Raw genomic sequence first — 18821 nt, forward strand, 5'->3', positions numbered from 1 at the left:
TAGCATTCTTTGTTCTACCTCTGTTTGTTTCAACATCCATCTTCCCGTGGACTTCTGTGCTAACTTCAATAAAGCAGGACAAGCAAAATAACGCTGGTGAAGAAGTGTGTACTTTTATCCTGCACTTGACACCATTGCTGAACCTACCATACTTTCCTGTCTATAACTCGCACATTTGTATAAGTCGCACCCCCCATTTTTTGCAAGTTTCGCCATTAGTATAAATGTTGCACTGGTGTACAACGTGCACCTATTTTAACTCAGCCACAATGATGAAATTAAATTATGCACGCTTGTACACTCATGCCAAAATTGCGCATTTACGGTACCCATTTCAGGGCACCAAATTTCCATAAACAAAATTTTTACATGCCACAAATCCTCACAGAAAAAAACTTTGTGTAACACTCCTCTTAAGCACCGAAAACCCACATTTATTACACTTCACTCGAAACTATCAAAGACCTCAAGCTCAGACGCAGTCAAAAGTTCAGCTATTTCGGCTGGCTTTGTCACTGGGTGACTGTCATTGGCCTCTAAGTAACTTTTAAAGGCGTTGTAGGCACGTCATTTGTATTACTTTTGTGGTTTAGCATGCTCAGGAAAGAAGGAGTGCCAGCGTGCATGGATTTATGCATTATAAGTCGCACCACTGCATAAGACACCGAGAAAAAGTTTGGGAAAAAAATGCAACCTATAGTTTGGAGGAAAATGCGGTGCATCTGTTTATGCAGAGGCAGCCTTTCATGAAATTTTCTTTTTTTTTATAATGCTTAGCTATACCATACAATGCAAGGTAGCTAGGTGGTATACTGGACATCGTGTCTGTCATTTATAAAAATGGCAGTCAATGTATGCTGGCAAGGAGCATGCCACATACTCATGGTGACGGATGGTACAGCCAGTCACGCATTACGTGCACAGAACACAGAACAATTTATTATACACCTGGCTCACTTTTAAAGATGCTGTTTTTGTTTGATGAACCGCCTGACAAGCCAGAGTGAACTACAAGTTTCGTCATCTCACCGGTAACCAGGATTGCCACTTACGATGCATTGACTGCTTGCAGGAGCACAAAGTGACAGCTAGAGGTGCGCGAATATCCAATAGTAGATTTTGAATCGAATCTCAAACCAAATCGAGAGAAAAAAAAGAACACTGAGTATTGAATTGAATATCGAATATCAGAAAATTAGACACCAAATTTTTTGCTTACAAATATTGTGCAAAAAAAAAAGAAAAACGGTGCTGCACATGCTCAGGAGTCTACTAACATTGTGTAACAACAGTGATGCTAGCTATCGGTAATTTCAGGTACCTAGGAATCGAAATGTGTGTTATGTTCTACTGTTATTAAAGGGAACACCAGATTAGAATGCCAGCACTGATAACTGTTTGTATATGAAGCTCTCAACAATATTTTTTTGACATAATATCTGAAGTTATTTTTTTTCCCTTTGAAGCTGAAAAGAAAGTGAAGTTATATTGTTCTGAACAAAAATGAGGTTTTCACTTTAATAGCGGGCCGTACTGTGCTTAATATGACAATCTTCTATTGCATTGAAAGTATTGCTTTCTAGTTTTCATCCGTGGCTGTGGTTCCGGAACGCTGCACGTTTCAAGGCATCGACTGAGGCCGAGTCTTTCGCCTAATATACCGAATATTTGAAAATCAGAATAGTAGATATTTGATTCGTAAACCAAATTACGTATTCAAACATTTGCTATTCGATTCGAAATCAAATATTTCCACACCCCTTGTGACAAGTTACTGAGCAGTGCACAGTAACATTGAAATGAAAACTAATCTTGATCATTGCTTATGTAAACTTTCATTCATTTGTAAGACTGAGGTATCTTTTTTTCACATCTGTTCTGGCTTGGTAAATGCTGTCGCGTAAAGCAATATCCTTGTTATGAACAGGTGGCTGAGGCAACACCCCAACATTAAGAGCATGGCCTTCAAGAAGGGTGTCAAGCGTGCCGAGATCTCCAACATCATTGATGTCTATGTTGGCGGGGTCTTTGGGCAGGCACGTGTCTTCGTTTATCTTTTGAATTTGTTCTAATGGAGCATTCTTACCTTGTAGTATGTGCAGAAGTGTTTTATGGTGCGATGCTTTTTGTTTTCCTCTTGTAGGACATGCCTCTGGAGCAGTACAAGAACTCCGTGGAGAACCCAGTGCCTCAGCTAACTGAGGTGTGTCTTCTGGTCTCGGAAACAGAACCTTGCCATCAAATTACATTTGGCCTTCGTAATAAAGAGCTGATATCCGACATGAATATAGTACCTTTGTTATATCCTATCTTCTTTATCAACATATATTCATTACACGCTGCTATCGGCAAAACACACTTTAGGTTTACCTTGCATCTTGCATTTCGTTATGTCCAATTCTGTTATATCAAGTTTCGACTCTACTTCGTAATGCGTGTGGTTCTGATGATGCAAAGCGTTTTTTTAACAGCAGTTACTCAGTGTATGTGACATTCTATGCTCAATATGGGCTCTATTCTTGGCTGCAATGCTTATATTTTGATGGAAAGTGAATGCAGAAATGGACATGTTTCCAGGCATCGGTCACATTAAAGGATACCAGGTGGTCGTAGTTAACCTGGAGCCGTCCACTGTGGCATCAATCAATCAATGTGCAAATTACTTCAGTATGGCAGTTAAAAATGAAGCATCTTGCTTAGTTGTTGGAGACCCATCAGCTGTTTGAACTAATCAGGCGTGAGTGATGATACTGCAATATCATCAGTTACTGGAGTATCACTGTTGATGGTGTGCCGTTTTTCTTTACAGAGTGGTGTAAATGTATGAAATATAATTTCATACAGGTTGAATGTCAACATAATCACCTATGTACATTATTTTTTCACTTTCTCTGTCATAAAGTGCTTAAAATTAAACACATAAGATGTTGGTGTGCAAAGTAACAAAGGCTTTTCATGTCGTTCTTTAATGGCAGGAGGAAAAGAAGGCCTGGATTGCCAAGTTGTCTGGTGTGGCCCTCAGCTCGGATGCTTTCTTCCCATTCAGAGACAACATTGACAGGGCGCGTCAGGTAATTTTTTTTTTCCTCTTGTTTTCACCAAGTTATGAATAACATGAATAGTCAGCTGAGTTGGTACAATACCATTTTTTAGCGGGAAAAGACATCGGGCACAGTTGCTAAATTTCAACAAAGATTTTACAAGAAAGCACGGAATGTTTAGTTTCATGTCGACAAGGGAATATGAAACACATGTTCGATAATGTAACAAATAAAAGCAGTAACACTTAAAGTAAGCCAGCAAAAACATTCACATGGCTAACAGATACTGTTGACTTCTGCTATTTCAACCCTGATGGAACCCAGGAAATTGGTAAAATTAAAGAAGCAGCAGAAAAAACACTGCTGATTGATTTGGCAGTACTCAAGTATCATTGCGCAACAAAGAGACACGGACGTGAGAAAAGAAGAACACACACCAAGCACAATTCTTATTTTCTCACATCCGTGTCTTTTTGTTGCGCAATAATACTTTAGTAATGGATTACCAACTTGTCCGGAATGCTGCTCTCATTAATATTTGGCAGTATTTGCCCCGATTCTAACACATCCTCGAATTGAACGCGCACCCACATTGAAAGCAGAAAACTTAAAACTTTACATAAAAATGACAGAGTATAACGAAAACGACAAAACTAGCAAACCTTAACTTCACGGAATGGAATGTCCATCATCGTCACTCTCAGACAGCACTTTATCGCTGTCTAATAGGAACCACAACATGTCATCCTCCGTATGGTCCATTGCACTTTTGATACTCAGCATTTATCAAATGACTCTGCAACAATCGCAAACTGGAAGGGGGCCCACATCTAGACTAACCACTTGGCTAGTTCATCCTGCGATGTATATGCAATTCCCCAGAACGGCAAGGACATGTGCACGACTTATTGCCGCTAGCTTAGCATGTGAATTAACTGATCATTTAAATGCGCTTTCGTAATCGGGCTAAAAGCGGCGCATCTTCGTTGGCGTGCTATGTGCGAACTCATCCTGTCGCCATTCATAGTCGTCATCTTGTGATGGCTGCAGCGATGGCACTAGCTAGACTGTCTCTGATGGTAGACTGTTGCGAACGCTGCAAACGTGGTTTTGGTTTTGTATGATATTGCACTACCCAAGCAATTTTTTGATAACTTCTCTCTCGAAAAAAAGAAGTGCGCATTACAATTGGGTAAATACTGTACTAATTCATTGTGAGCTGCCGTTTTCGCTTTAACATCTTCCTGGGCAGGCCTAAAATAGACATTTTCGAAGGGAGGTGACATATGTTCAACCTATTCAGTTTGCCCTAAGCGCTGCTGAGATGAATTCTGCCGCTATTGGAGTTACGAATGCAGTCACCATTAGGGTCAAGCGCATGTGTGATGGCCAGCCAAGTTTGAATCATCCGGTGAAGGCTAATTTCAGGACCAAAATAACGAACATTTGGTCCCATATAAATGCATGGGCATGGGCTGGGGCACCTTCAGTCGGGATCGAATTAACAAAAAAATTGATTTAGCCCAAGTCGAATTAACGGAAGTGTACTATATGTGAGCTCTATCTGTTCATTGCGACTGACCTGCGAGTCTGATGCACATGGCGTCCATTGTGCTGATGTAAAGGGCCTCAGTATCTCGAGTTTGACCACTGTGCTTTCGCAAAATGTGGGTCTCCAAAAGATGGTCAATGACGTGTGGCAGTACGGGGCCAAATGTGACATCGTAGTAGTTACTTTGATAAAATGTGAGTCTGCTACACAGACTTAGTAACGTCACAGGCTTCTTTGAATTGTATACATGCCAACTGAGGATCTCCGACATACCATATTTACTTATGTAATTAAGACACTTTCTCAAGTAAAGCCTGCATCACAACTTTGGAGCGCGAAAATTAAAAAAAAAAAAGACGGCAATTCCACACATATGTAGCAATTAATTGTAAGCAAAGCTTTCTTTGATGTTTACTGAAATGTTTTCACTTCGCTTCTCCTCCTTCCCTGCTATGTAGCGGAATGCTTTTCGCTCAACGAATGCTCCAGTTCCATTTTGGTACTTCTTTCTTCACACACGACTGCTTATGTTGCCAACTTCGTCACTTCTCTGTAGCTTAATACTTGTCACTGTTAATGTGGGGTCCGAAAGAAGTATTTTTGTCATGTTGTTACAACATACATTAGACGTCATGTGATCTGCAGCACAATGCCATAGTATACTCCTGAACAAAAATTATCTGGAACATTTTGACGAGCCTTCACTGTCTAGCCTGAGTCTATAGTTCCACCTTTTACTTCTGCAAAATTTAAGTACCACATTAATGTGAATGGCATTTCATGCTCAATAAAGCTCGGCAAATTTAGCGTTATAAAAAGAATTCACATAGACATTTAACTACAAAACTGTAATTACACCCCCCAATCAATAAGGGCATCATTAAATAAGTCTTCCCAGAAAACTTAAAATGCAGCCAACCGAAACGATGTAGCACGTACACCTCTACAACGTCAGTATGTAATGTCAATAAAGAGTCCAGTTCTAAAGTAGAATGAACGTGAATAAGCAATTGGCTACTACAGATTTACAAATACATGTTAGTAGGATGTCCTTTAGATGTTCTGTCGAAAGGTGGACGAATGAATCATACCTTGATGTTGATAGGATATTGGTGGTTCACTGGGGTTGTGCGAGTGGCAGGAGAGCAGCAACAAGCACCCACCATGCGGAGGAGAAGAGGCAAAGAAAGGTTCGCCTTAAAACTTAACTAAGCAGCACTGTGTGGGTACTTGTGTGCTAGGTAATTTCTTCGAGCCGCTACTAGATGGCGAGGAGGGCATCATCGCCATCATCACAGTACGATGAAGCTAAACAACATCGCCACAGCACAACTATAGGCACTATGGCTGTGCCGTGGCTTGTTGTTTAGCTTCATTGTGCTTTCACATGCATGAAGAGGGCATTGCTGCATGTAGTGTTTAGGACTGTTCGGCACTTTTGCTAGTGCGCAGTGATGCGGAAGAAAGAAAGAGAGTCGTTTGGGAGCATTTATAAAAATCAAAAGAACCTTAAAAAAAATATAAAGTGAGTTAATAAGCTGCATAACGGCAGTCAAAATGGCCACACACAAGAACACGCGAATAAACAGGTTGAAGCAGTCCCGTGCTGAGATGCTCACGGAACTTTCTGACAACTTTTTGTGGCGATAAAGGGGAAGCTACAGAGGCAAAGCATGAACAAGTATGAGTGCTCTTGAAAATAAAAAAGCTTCACATTTTAGGTGCGAAGCACCTTATGCGCTCAGGCTGTTGGCGTCTCCTGTTGTCGTCGTCACGGTAAATCACGCGCAATCACGCGCTCTGTGCTTGGGCTGTCGGCGTCTCCTCTCGTCGTCGTCACGGTAAAGCAAGCAGCTCGTGCTCGTGCTCAGCTCGTGCTCGCGCTCAGCACGTGCTCATGCCACTGCTCCCGCCTTCGTCGTTCTCGTCGTCTTACACAGCTGGCGGCGTTGCCACTCATCATTATAGCGTAGAATTTCACTTCTTCTGTCGTCGTAATGGGGAGGCTGCGTAAACGGGGTTATGGGCCGTGGCTTAAGGCAGTATGAGCCCATTAGCGGTGCATCACTGCATGCTTTGCACCTCCCCAGGTTTCACGTTAGTGGAAGCTGCATTTCGCTCAATGCGTGATTTGGCGCTTATACCCGTGCCACACGGGCACGGAAAATGGCATTTAGTAGCTAAGGCCTTAAGATTTAATGTCATTCGCGCGGTGCCACACGCGCAGTTCAAATGGCATTCGCGTTAATGTCATTCGTACCTGAAGGCCTTCGCCAGAACTCATTCGACTGAGAAATGCGTACTCTCGACGCCATAGCTTGCTCAGTGCGGTTTACTTAAATTATTTGGAACGGCATCCTATTCAGCTGGAAACAAATTTTCCAGGTGTTTAAGCCATACAGGACACCTAAACCAGCGCATTGGGTCTTATGTAATGCAATAAAAACAACAACATTAGAAGAAGTGCTGGTGCAAGCGGAGTCGTGTTAAATGTTGGCTTCGGATATGACTAGCAATGGCTTTGGTTGCTTTGGCCGGTTGCAACGTTGTAGAAGACAGCACCAAACTACACGTCGGCACCGTAGTGTGCTTATTTCTACGTTTCACTAAATTTGAAGGTAGATTAAAATTGTAAGTTCATGTTTATCTTTTTTATTATTGCTCTAAAATTGCTCCCTTCAGAAGACGCTGCTATCGACATCATCGGGTCAAATGTCATTAAGTTTGTACGTGTAGCAGCGCGGCCGAAAAAAATGGCATTCAGGAACTTAAGGCCTTAACTGCTAAATGCCATTTTCCGTGCCCGTGTGGCACGGGTATTACACATTTTTCGTTTGCATTAGTTTTAGCAGGGGAAGAGAAAACATATGCACCTTATTTACTGCAGAACAACAAGACAAAATGCATTATTGCGCGTTAAATTTCAGTTACTTTTTTTTGCTTTTCTGTTCCGCAGTTGGGCACAATGAAGCTAGTCTGATTCAGTATCTATGTAAAAGAATCTGAAATCACTGTTAAACTCTGCCGGACTACTTGGTGCAGTAACACATGTGCAGACGCTCCACTCTTGAGCTTTCCCTTCATCACCACCGAAAGTTGTCTGCAGCGTTATACACACTGATGAATCGCCATTTGTGCTTCAAGTTGGTTTCTTGGTGTGATGCCCTTTAGGAGCATGTACGTTATGCATTAGTTTGGGTTGTTTAACCATTTAGGTGCAATAGAAGAGAAATGGCTCACTGTCTGTGTGCATGGATGTTTGCAGAGTGGCGTGCAGTACATTGTCAGCCCCGGAGGATCCACCAATGACCAAGGAGTTGTGGAGGCTTGTGACGAGTACGGAATCACCTTGGTACACAGTGGTCTGCGCCTGTTCCACCACTAAGCAGCCGCTGCGGGTGGACAGGCCATCCACCACCAGCTAGACTTTCTTCTGACCTCCATGCAAACCGTTCTTTGAGAAAGTGCCTTGAAAGGAAGCGAAAATATTTTGCGGCTATATTACACACGGTGCGCTCAATTTTAGAACATGCACGTGTGTGGTGTACATAACCTTTTTGGATACAGATGAAAAGCCTGAACAATAAACATTTTGCAAGCCTGTTTGAGTGTGATGCTTCAGTGTTCTTTTTTGCACGTCTGTAAGAAATGCTAAACAATTAGGTTTGTGCTACTTACATTTTCTTTAGTGAGTGAGTGAAATAACTTTATTTAGGTCCAGAAAAGACGCAGGGGAGACCCCGTATCACCCGGCTAGTCCCACGTTTCTGGAGACCTGCTCTTGAAATCAAATATTGTGCAACTTACATTTTCTTTAGTTCCTCGAGATCTGCTCTTCTAAATCAAATAAGTGCAATGACACTGCTTATGTGATCGAATGCAGCAACTAATGTGCAAATCTAATGTACACCTTCGATCAGCTAGCTTGGTGTATAGAGCATAAGTGGCACGTGCCAAGTTTAGTCTGATGATGAATAATATAGGATGTATTTGCATTGTTGGCATGCTGATTGAAGCTTTTGAACCGAGTAAGAATATATTCTGTAGCTCTGCAGCTTTGAGAACTTTGCAAGGCGGTGCATGCAATGGAGAGCCTAGCCATACATGGCTGCGAGCAAGCTTGAATTGCAAACCAGTTGGTCTCATACTTTTAAAGATGATTATTTATAGGGTAAGCATGTGTGTATCCCTCTTATATAGGAATCGGTATTGAAGTCTTCACTTGCACATTGATATATAATGTCTACCGAGATGCACCCACGCTGAATCCATCACGACTCGTCGATGTTCGTGCAGCTGCACTTTGAGAACTTAATGCAAGCACGTAACTGGTGTCAAATCAGCGCGTACATCGGCAGAGCCTAATTACGCTCCGCCTGAGTACGGTACATGGCTGCTTCGCCAGCGCGAAAGCGAGGTTGAATGCTGAGACCACCAAACCGTTAGTGTCATAATGCAGGTCTCAAGATACACTAGATTTAAGGCGCGTCTGTGTAGCTCTCTGCAAATGCGTTTGTGGCGCAATTAAACGCTTTATCGTAGGTTTGTAACTTTTTCTTCTGGTTTCTTTCTTTGTATTATGTGGTGTACATTGTCTTTCGTATTTCCGTATGAGCATTTCCGTGCGGAATATGTGAAGTCTTGGTGGACCCCGGCATAACTTTCGTGTTAAAAAACCAAGGACACGTAAGCACTTCGGAATTGTGAATGCGAAAGCATAAATTTCCAATTTTATGCTGCTGAACGGTCGTTCGAGTTATGAATTCCTGACAGGCAGGCAAACGAGCATATTGAGACACTTGGTCAATGCCTGGTTTAGCCCAGTGGGTAAGACACTTGGCTTGCGAGCGTGGGGTCGTAAGTTCGAAGCTCACTACTGCTAATGTTTTTCCTTTCGAATTTATTGTTCTTTTTTTATATACATTAATTTTCTTATAGCGATTACCGAGGCTTAGTTAGAACGCAGAGAAGAGCTTGCGCGGACAAGGAACAACAGGCTTGCGAGAGCGAGGGTGACTTCGCGGCGATGCCCTCTCCCTCACGCAATTAACACCTGGCGCGCCAGCCCTTTTGCCCGCTCTGCTCCGTCGAGACGCGCGCGTGACGTGGCGTCGCAGCCAATGGTAATTTAGGTGCCGTTTCGATACTACTGACGCCGGCTTTTTCACTCAATGGGCCATTTTTTTGATGCTTTCGTATCAATATACGCAGTGGGAGTACACGTATGTGTGAGCTAGGTGTACAAGTATGCGCACGTATGTGTACAACACACTGTAGAAGAGACAGATGTGCTTCTATAATCATTATCTTAATTTTGTTAGAAACGTCCACGTGTAACAGCCAATGAATCATTAACAGTTTGTTTGAATGTAGACAATTTTCCAGGCACTATATGTAGGCTTCACTTAATGGTTTCAAGGGATCGAGGTGACACTGGTGGACGAGATACAAACTTTCAAATACACCTTCCATGACTGTTGTGCAGTTAGGTGAGATTCTTCACAAAAACTATGAAAACGCACAAACAAGTGAGGCGGGAAATAAAAGCACAAACTGGCTTGTGGTAAGCGAATTTAAGTTTAAATATTTAAAGGTGGCGCGAACATTCGGAGACGTTGACACAAAATGGAGGAAGCTGACCAGAAAATTGTCAATCAAATATTTGGACTGCAGAAGGGGTGCAAACCAGGAAACAGCGGTTAAGAAAAATGTTAAAGAAACAGAGAGGGGTCTGTGGAAAACAGGGATGCAGACGAAATCAGCACTGGGAACATACAGAACTTTCAAGTAAGAAACTGCCAAAGAAAATATCTATGATAATTCTAGGGGAAGCTCTTTGTTGTTTGAAGCCAGGACGGGAGTATTGCGGATTAAGATGTACCGAGTCAAGTATAGACACGTTGTGCGGTGCGTGTGTAGAAGAAGAGGAAACAGCTGAACACCTCATACTTTTCTTAAAGGGCTTAACCCTACAGTGTAAAGCAACGGGGCTGATTTTTTCAAAGCATTGGGGTTTAGGGACAGTGAAGGCAAAATATACTTTAAGCGGGTAGAAATAACCAAACAGAGGTTATCTGATTGGTGGCTAAAATCAAGGCAGGGGTGAAATTTCACCCACCACAAAGTACAAAATATGTTAATAGTCATGGCTAGGTGGCGTATGCCACCGCCCGATTTAAAGGGTTCAGCCTCATCCATCCATCCATCCGTTGTAGGGGGGGGGGGGGTGATATGTGGTGATGTATAGTTGAAAAGAGGACAGGTAATTATGTTTACGGCTTAACAACGACGCTAGCTGATGACACGGGCGCATATGGCTTTTCTTGACAATTTCCAACCGTTCTGGCGATTTCTCAGTTAGCTGGTTTCCCGCCATATTTCAAAAAATGAACAGTTGCAAGTGCAAGCTCTTCTAGAGCTGTGATGGCATCCCCATAAAGTTTAGAAATGGTAGCAGCAAGCTGAGTCCACCTAGCGGCAAAGTACGCGTGTCAACGTGCTTTTATTATAATTATTAACTAAATTATAAAAACGTACATATTATTATTATTATTAATTTATTTATATGGGAATAGTAGAGGTGCAGCGCCGCAGTGTGGCATTTAGCTTCTTATTTAGTTTCGTCATTTCCGCTAGGACGCCATTTGTGTTCCGCTTTTGCACGTAACGTTTGCTGCGGGAGCCGCAGCAGCAGGTACGGAACGCACGGACAGGCAAACGGCAGGAGGGAAGCGGTGCTCGAAGCTGGCTATGTTGGGGGTGGATGTAACCGCAAACCGTTCGTGACGACTGTTTAATTCATTCCGCGACAGCAGTTGCCCGCGCTGTCGGACATTGTGCGTGTGTGCGCGAACTTGCGGGCTTCGAGATAGGTCTGTCTGTCACGAAGCCCGGGTAGGTTTGTCTGCTAGGTTTGGAAGAAACCCGGTGCACCCCCCGCCGGCGCCATGCCCGATATGGAAATAAGTGACTCGGTGCCGTTCGGCGTCTTCTTATAGGAAATCGTACACCGAGGGACCGCGCCTAAACCAGGGTAAGGCCCATTCATTGCCTTCGTTTTTTCTCGCGCTGCCGACGCGGTTAGCGTCCCGCAGCTTCGGTCGGTAACGTGCGTTGGCATAAGCGTTAAACTCGGCTTTGCCTGTGTTCCGTAGAAAAATATGGCATCATCGCCGCCGTAGGTGCATGCAACGAATTGCGGTTCACGTTTGATGCGGTATGCCGTCACGATGCCCGTGTTCACGGGCCTTGCGAAAGGGACTGGCAGTCGCACCGTCGCGGTGTTCATAACCTCGGAAAAAACGTACCCTGAAGCAACTGTGAAGTGGAGCGCGCGTGCGTGACGCTGATGTCGCGAGCAGGTAAGGCGGACGCGGGGACCGAGTTGTCGTGAGAACACGCCGCGTCTGACCTCGACGTCGATAAGGGGCAGAACTGCATCCTGCCCCCCTCCACGCGGGTAAAGCCTGTGCTCTCTGGTCGGCGCAGTGCTTCGTCGGAGGCCGCTACGAAGGGACTGGAGAGACCCGGTGTCTCTGCCGAAACTCGTTAGATCGTTTTTACTGGAGGCGACGTAACGCGAACCGTTAGTTACACTGACCCAGTGGCCCAGCAAGTTCCGACACGATCGCGTTTCCAAGTTTTGCTTTTGTCACTTTCCTCAGTATGACGCTTTATTTTCTCTCGTTGTGTAATGAACGTCGGTTTGTCACACAACGTGTTGTTAAAAAAAAAAAAAAAAAAAAGGGTCTGCAAGAGGTTAAGCGCTTATCGCGCAATGACTCTTCGTCTTTCCTTGTGTGTGTGTCGACCGGAGCTCTTGCTCGCCTTGAACGCGCTATCATAGCATGGCAGCGTATTAGTCATCACTCCGTGCCTAGAACGTCTCTCGCGAATATCTGCGGAGAAAGCAACATGACCCGCTCCTTTGTTGATACGATATACTCGGAACACTGTATCCGTGCCTCTACTCTTGCATGCAGTCGTCTATAGCGGTAAGTTTCATGACTCTGACACTTTACTGTATTCCTCGCTCGTACGATCGCCCGCACGCTCTGGCGATCTAGATGTCGAAAGTGAAATACAAATAATTACTTTAGCGTGACTAAAAAGCAGGTCTCCTGGTGCTCACACGTCTTTTGTGCGTGGTAGACTTCTTCAGGAAAAAAAAAAAAAAAAAGCGTTCGTAAGACAGGAATCTGTTTGTAGAGCAGCTGAAGCGCGCGCCGCCTGTGTGCATTCAGATGCGAAGATTTGAATAATTTACACCTGAAGGCTGTTGCTCCCGTAAACAACCGGGCAGCGGAAGTATTTCTTCGGAAGCTTTGTGGTTTTGCTTGTATGTTGAGGCTTTGGGGGGGGGGGGGGGGGGGCTGCTGCGTTTGACGGTTTGGCGCTGACTTGTATCCGCAAAAGCAGGATGTTGACTGAGGGAAAAAAAAAAAAGTGCATAGCGAATGCTTCCTGTGTAGTGTTTATTCCTCGTTATGAGACGTGTATATAAGCCGCTGCATTTTTACTTTTTTTTTTTTTCTTCACGACGAGAAGTGATTAGTGTGCTCGATTCTGTGCGCCCACCCCGTTTTGAAACGCCTGTAGTGGTTTGAAAGGTATAAACCGATGATATTTTATGTTTGGGTTGCAAAGAAAGCACGCTTAGAATCGTCATAACACGACTCGTTAGCCTTCAATGAGTCTTAAGAAATTGTACGCTCAAGCGAAATTTCCTTCAAGCGAAACATACATGGGCTTGCTATCGGCGTAGGGATATTGCAACTGTTCGTTCAACTGAGAAGGGAAATCGTATTCCTCTGTATTGCAGTATGATCTAGTGTGGAAGTAAACATCCTCTCACTAGTCCATCCACCGAATACCGCTGATATGTTTCCTTTTCAATACACAGTTCTTGTTTAACGTGTCACAACTTCACAACACTTTCTCCCCTATAGTGCTTCTTCTCACGGTTAGGCGTTCCCTTATCCCCCCCCCCACACACACACACACGCGTTAACTGACGTTAGGCAAGCCGTATACGGCATCATGTTCATAAGGCACTGCGCATACACACGACTGCTCTCAATATATATATATATATATATATATATATATATGTGTGTGTGTGTGTGTGTGTGTGTGTGTGTGTGTGTGTGTGTGTGTGTGTGTGTGTGTGTGTGTGTGTGTGTGGGTGTGTGTGAACATGAGGCCCTACGGTTGTCAAACGTCAGTTTACCTGTCGTTCGGTCAGTGACCGCGATCCGTTGTTCTACTAGCGTGATACCATAGTCCCTTAATAGCTTTGAGGGATCATGGTGATACTGACCAGCCGTGTTTGTAGAGCTCTTCACTCCGTGGCGGTCACGCCTGCTGCTGAATAAAAACACACTTCGTTCCAGGCTAGCGGCGGTAGATGAAAATATGAATAATAGTAGAGAGAAACAAAAATAGACACTTGAGTTAGATCTAGATATCGTTAAATCATCTTAGACTGGTAAAGTGTTATTTCAGAACTATATTTTAAATAAATTAATTTCGCAGAAGATTTAGAATTATATAAACAAAGTGAAGGCCAAAGTTCTTCAATTTCGCGCCTCAATCGCAGTGTGACGTCACAGATTTCATTTGCTGTCGCATATTTGGGCCATTTTTGCACAAGAAAATGTTTTCGAATCTTGCTCGACCTAATCTTATTGGTTCCTTTAGAATTCGATGTAGCCCTTCCTACCGATAAGCAATTGACTACACCTGAGTAGACTCCGCCAGAATCAGTGACGTCACGGCGGGCTAGACAGACAGACAAAGAACTTTAATGAAGGTCCTGAGAAGCTCCGTTGCAACCTCTCAGGGAGGCGACGAAAGTTGCGTAAATTTAACTGCAGCGGCGCCCCCCCCTCCCCGTCTTTCATCTGGCTTACCAAGCTTCCTCTCACGGTAAGAATGCCCGTTTCGCTATTGCAGAAACGCAGTTTACTTATGTAGCATAACGATTATTAAAAGATCTTTAGTGTGGGCCCCATTAAGTTGCACTGTATGAAACGTCGCTTCTCGGAGGGGTTTCGAGCAGATGCGACTGTGGCATGTGTAACCGACCGTGCGCGCGTTTATAAGCGTCCACGCGCTACAAGGCACGCGGGCGTGTTTTGTCGTTTGCGAGGCGAATGTCGTCGATACCGCACTTCCGATAGCTTTTTCCCACGCATGGAGGTTGCGTCGCCCGCAGTCGAGCGATTCGAGCGTGTAAAAAGCAGTACGTCACCTCTGCCCCGTTTCTCAACAAGTCATTATGCATGCAACCCTTACCACGTACGACTCGAGTCTCGATTTCACTGAACGATGGAAACTGAAACCGACTGATGAAAATAGACTGACAAAGCAAGCTTTAGAAGCTTTTTTTTTATTAATTTCATTGTAATAACTTGATTATATTAAAAGAGAAAATGGAAGTCAAAGCGAAAAGTATCGAGCTTCGCGGCGAAACCTGAGCGCCGTTACGTCATCGTGACGTCAGATTTCAAAGTATGTAATTTCTTATTTCTGCCGTTGTGGTTGAGTGAATTTTTTTTTTTTTTTGAAACGCGCAAAATTCAGTCTTTGGCTCCTCTAGAGTACACCGACTGCGTACTTCATGCGTAGCGATAAAAAAAAAAAAAAAAAAAAAAAGGTAACTAGGACCGAGCGTTGATGCCGTCAAATTCATGACGTCTCTGTTTTTAATGAACTTTCTCCACGTCGCCCTATCACGTGAGCATTCCTTCCGTAGTTCGGCGTCTAGAACATTGGGTCCTGCGTCCGCGCATTCGACCGCAATCTTTCAAATGTAAGATAGATCTGCTGGTTACAAGGGCTTTGTCACTAGGCATTTCCATTTCAGCCGATTCGAATTTCCGTGTGGCAACTTACTTTATTGGAATATGGTTTCACTCCCAAGCACTTGCTGCTCGTAAACCACCGTACATCAGGCAAACTGCGACCGCCACACTTCATTGCAAGTGAATCCGGGAACACCCAATTTCACGTCATGTGACCCCAGTCTGTCGGGCGCAGCAACTCGAGATAATTATTAGTTTTTTTTTTTTTGTAAATGAATATTTGACGCAGTGGTTTCCTCCAGCGTGTGATAACGCGAAAATATCTGAGTCACGGGGGCAATTTTGCTAGTCAAAGCTCCTAAAATGTTCTCTGTGTAGTTGAGTCCTTTTCTTTATGTTTCATTTTCTTTTTTACTATATATGTTACGACCTGGCCGGATATGGCTGCTATATACAGGTTGGTCTATAACAATCCGACTTGTCGTGGAGGAAACCTTCGTCTTTGTATTACCGCAAAAGATCTGAGCACTTCGAATATTGCGATATATATAAAATAATGCGTCACGTTGCACACATATGGACGAGGCACCCGTGCGCGTGCGTCTGAGATGTCACGGCGTTGGTTTTGCCTTTGAAGGAAGTGAGCACGAAAAAGAAAAAAAAAAAAAATGTACACACACACACACACACACACACACACACACACACACACACACACACACACACACACACACACACACACACACACACACACACACACACACACACACACACACACACACACACACACACACACACGTATATATATATATATATATATATATATATATATATATTGGACTCGTGCTTTGCGGAGAAGTACGCAAGCAGGCATGGAAGAACGGCGGCTGGAACGTGACAAGGTGCTCGCAGTAAATCTAACTAAATTTAGCACTTGCCTGTCGGAATGGCAATTCACGAACCGCAAGGGCAATCGAACAGTGAAGCGTGACGTAGGATATATGCTACGTTTACCTATATAGAGTTTCTGCCGTTGACATTTTTTATAGCGGCAGTTGATTTACGTTCGTGCGTGGCGTGTGCCGCTGAGTAGGTGTGCGGGAAAGGGAAGGTTGTGACGTATGTGTGTGGTTAGTCTTATTTACTAGCTCACTGCTCTATTTGTGGAAGCAGGGTTTATACGTATTGCAATCGCTCGACCTGCTCAACTTCCTTTAGTTGGCGACCTTTCTGGCACAGCTACATAGGGCTTTCTTCGCCGTCTGTGCCACGCGTTGGTGCCTATATGTACAGTGTGACCAATCTTTCAGGCTGGCGGATTTTATTTTTTCCCTTAATTAAAATGTTTACAATTCTTTTTAAAACGCTCATGATATACCCTACTGTTCTTCAGGGCCCTGTTTGCCGTGGACCCAGCACGCGATTCCATGAGGTTCCCTAGCGGATTCTTATGTTTGGTCTAGGTCCTGCGTGGAGGCGTACGTCTTCAACGTGGTTATATATTTATTTATTTAAAAATACCTTACAGGGCCCAAAGGGCATTGAGTAAGGGGGGTTTACTCAATACAATGAAAGCACAAGCAAACTATTATAGAACAGGGTTACAATGCAAGTGAAGATCAAAACGCAACGCAACAGAGTAAATTGCAAAATGTAAAGCAAGTTTCCAACGCACGTGAAAAAAAAAAATGCAGCACAACAGAATACGTTTTCGAAATAAGCACTAAAAGAGCCTTTGAGTGCAAGTGAAGAAAAAAAAAAAAACGCAACACATCGCAAAATAGACAAAGGAACTTAAACGACGAGACCATGTTACAGCACTGTTTAACAAAAAATATGTACCCCAAGTTTGTGGCGAAATGTGTTAAGGTTATCACAGGCGATATCACCGGGAAGATCATTCCACATGCGGATGGCTTGTGGAAGTGCGGATGTGTTAAAAGCGTTCGTATTGCCAAAGATGCGCGTGAAGCTGAGGTGATTATGTAGCCTGCGTGACGTGAAAAGGGGGCGTTCAAGGTGTAACGAGGCTATTTTATTGCTGTAAACGTACTTGTGAAACACGCATAGGAGAGACATTTGACGGCGGATGGCCAATGGTTGAAGGGAATGATCAAGTTTAAGTTGAGTCACACTTGAATGATTGTCATAGTTCCTTGAAATGTAACGGACGGCTCTGTTCTGAACTGCGTCAAGCATATCAACGTGGTTATCCCTGGACCTTCCGTAGCAATGCTGCGGTCATCGGTGCTTTCAGTCTATGGCTCCCCATATAAAATGATATCACGCAGCGTAAAGTAATGATATCTGAACATATGCATAACACTTAAGAAACACGTGCGCGTCTATCAATATGCGAGTTTGTGCGCATTGCGTACGAATTGTTAGTGTACACGTAGCGTCCGTTGAAAACGACAGCGTTGAAACGGGGGGACATTGCAAGCACGTCAGGACTGTCGTTTCGCGCTGAAACAGGGGAACGTAGCCTGTACGTGAGGACTGTCGTTTCGACGACAGCGCTGCTGCTTTCTAGTTGCTATGCACCGACTGGTCCAAGTATGCACGCACCACTTTGGAGCACCTTTGAGAGATATTTATACCGGGCCTAGCTTCGATTTCCCTGTTCAGGTACGCGTGGAACGAAGAAAGGCTCGCTCTCGTTATTAAGCAACACCTCAATCGATGGCATTTTCGACTCTGTCGTTTCACAGCGCACCGGCGGCGGTGAATAGTCGCGTGTATTCATGCTATACGTTCGAGAATGAGCGTGCTGCAACTTTCATAATCATGGGTTGCATTTTCCCCCGTTAGAGCTAGTCCTTTTTTTTTTTTCTATGTAAATTTTGTTCTCTTCAGTTCGAAGAGCTTACCCTGTGGCATATATGGGCATCTATGTATATATGAAAGCGTGCATGCAGCCGTTCTCTTGTAGAAATTGCAGTGGCTTAGAAAACTTGCTGTGCATTAGCCAACGCGTGCAACTTTCTGTCCGATGAGGTCGCAGCTTCGCATCTCTTTCTTGTCTATAGTTCTCGTTCCTGTAGGCACAGCCACAACGGGTGGTGAATGTCTGCTGGGGAAGCTGGAGCGGAACAATTTAGTCAGCTCACGTGGTCCCTTCTAGTGTTGGCTCTATCCCCATGTGATGGAAGGTCTCCGGAGACGACCTCTACCTGAGAAAGATAGCGGGGAAGGGAACTGGCTATGAACTTGGTGAAATGCAGTGTTCATACGATGACACATTACCAGGTTATAGAGTGCCCGAGGAGCGTACGTGTAGACTGGGGCATTCCTACACGGTATGGTTAAAGGCCAACTGCAACGGTGGTTCACTTTGGCTAAATTGATTATGAATGAGTTACTAGTCTGAACTATTGAAGCAATGTTGGCAAAGCTGCAGGCCTGGTAATTGTATAGCTTTCT

At 44.0% G+C, this 18821-nt stretch overlaps 1 protein-coding gene across 1 annotated transcript in view; it reads left to right on the forward strand.

Annotated features, from left to right (window-relative positions):
• The window catches only part of LOC119455899 (bifunctional purine biosynthesis protein ATIC-like), a 31157-nt gene extending 22961 nt beyond the window's left edge, over positions 1–8196 (forward strand). The window contains 4 exon segments of the mRNA XM_037717431.2: positions 1928–2036; positions 2144–2203; positions 2976–3071; positions 7859–8196. Coding sequence (XP_037573359.1) covers positions 1928–2036; positions 2144–2203; positions 2976–3071; positions 7859–7978 — 385 coding nt within the window. The 3' untranslated portion in view covers positions 7979–8196.
• Positions 8197–18821: the final 10625 nt, after the last annotated feature.

Source organism: Dermacentor silvarum, chromosome 6, assembly GCF_013339745.2.
Source record: "Dermacentor silvarum isolate Dsil-2018 chromosome 6, BIME_Dsil_1.4, whole genome shotgun sequence".
Taxonomy (NCBI): domain Eukaryota; kingdom Metazoa; phylum Arthropoda; class Arachnida; order Ixodida; family Ixodidae; genus Dermacentor; species Dermacentor silvarum.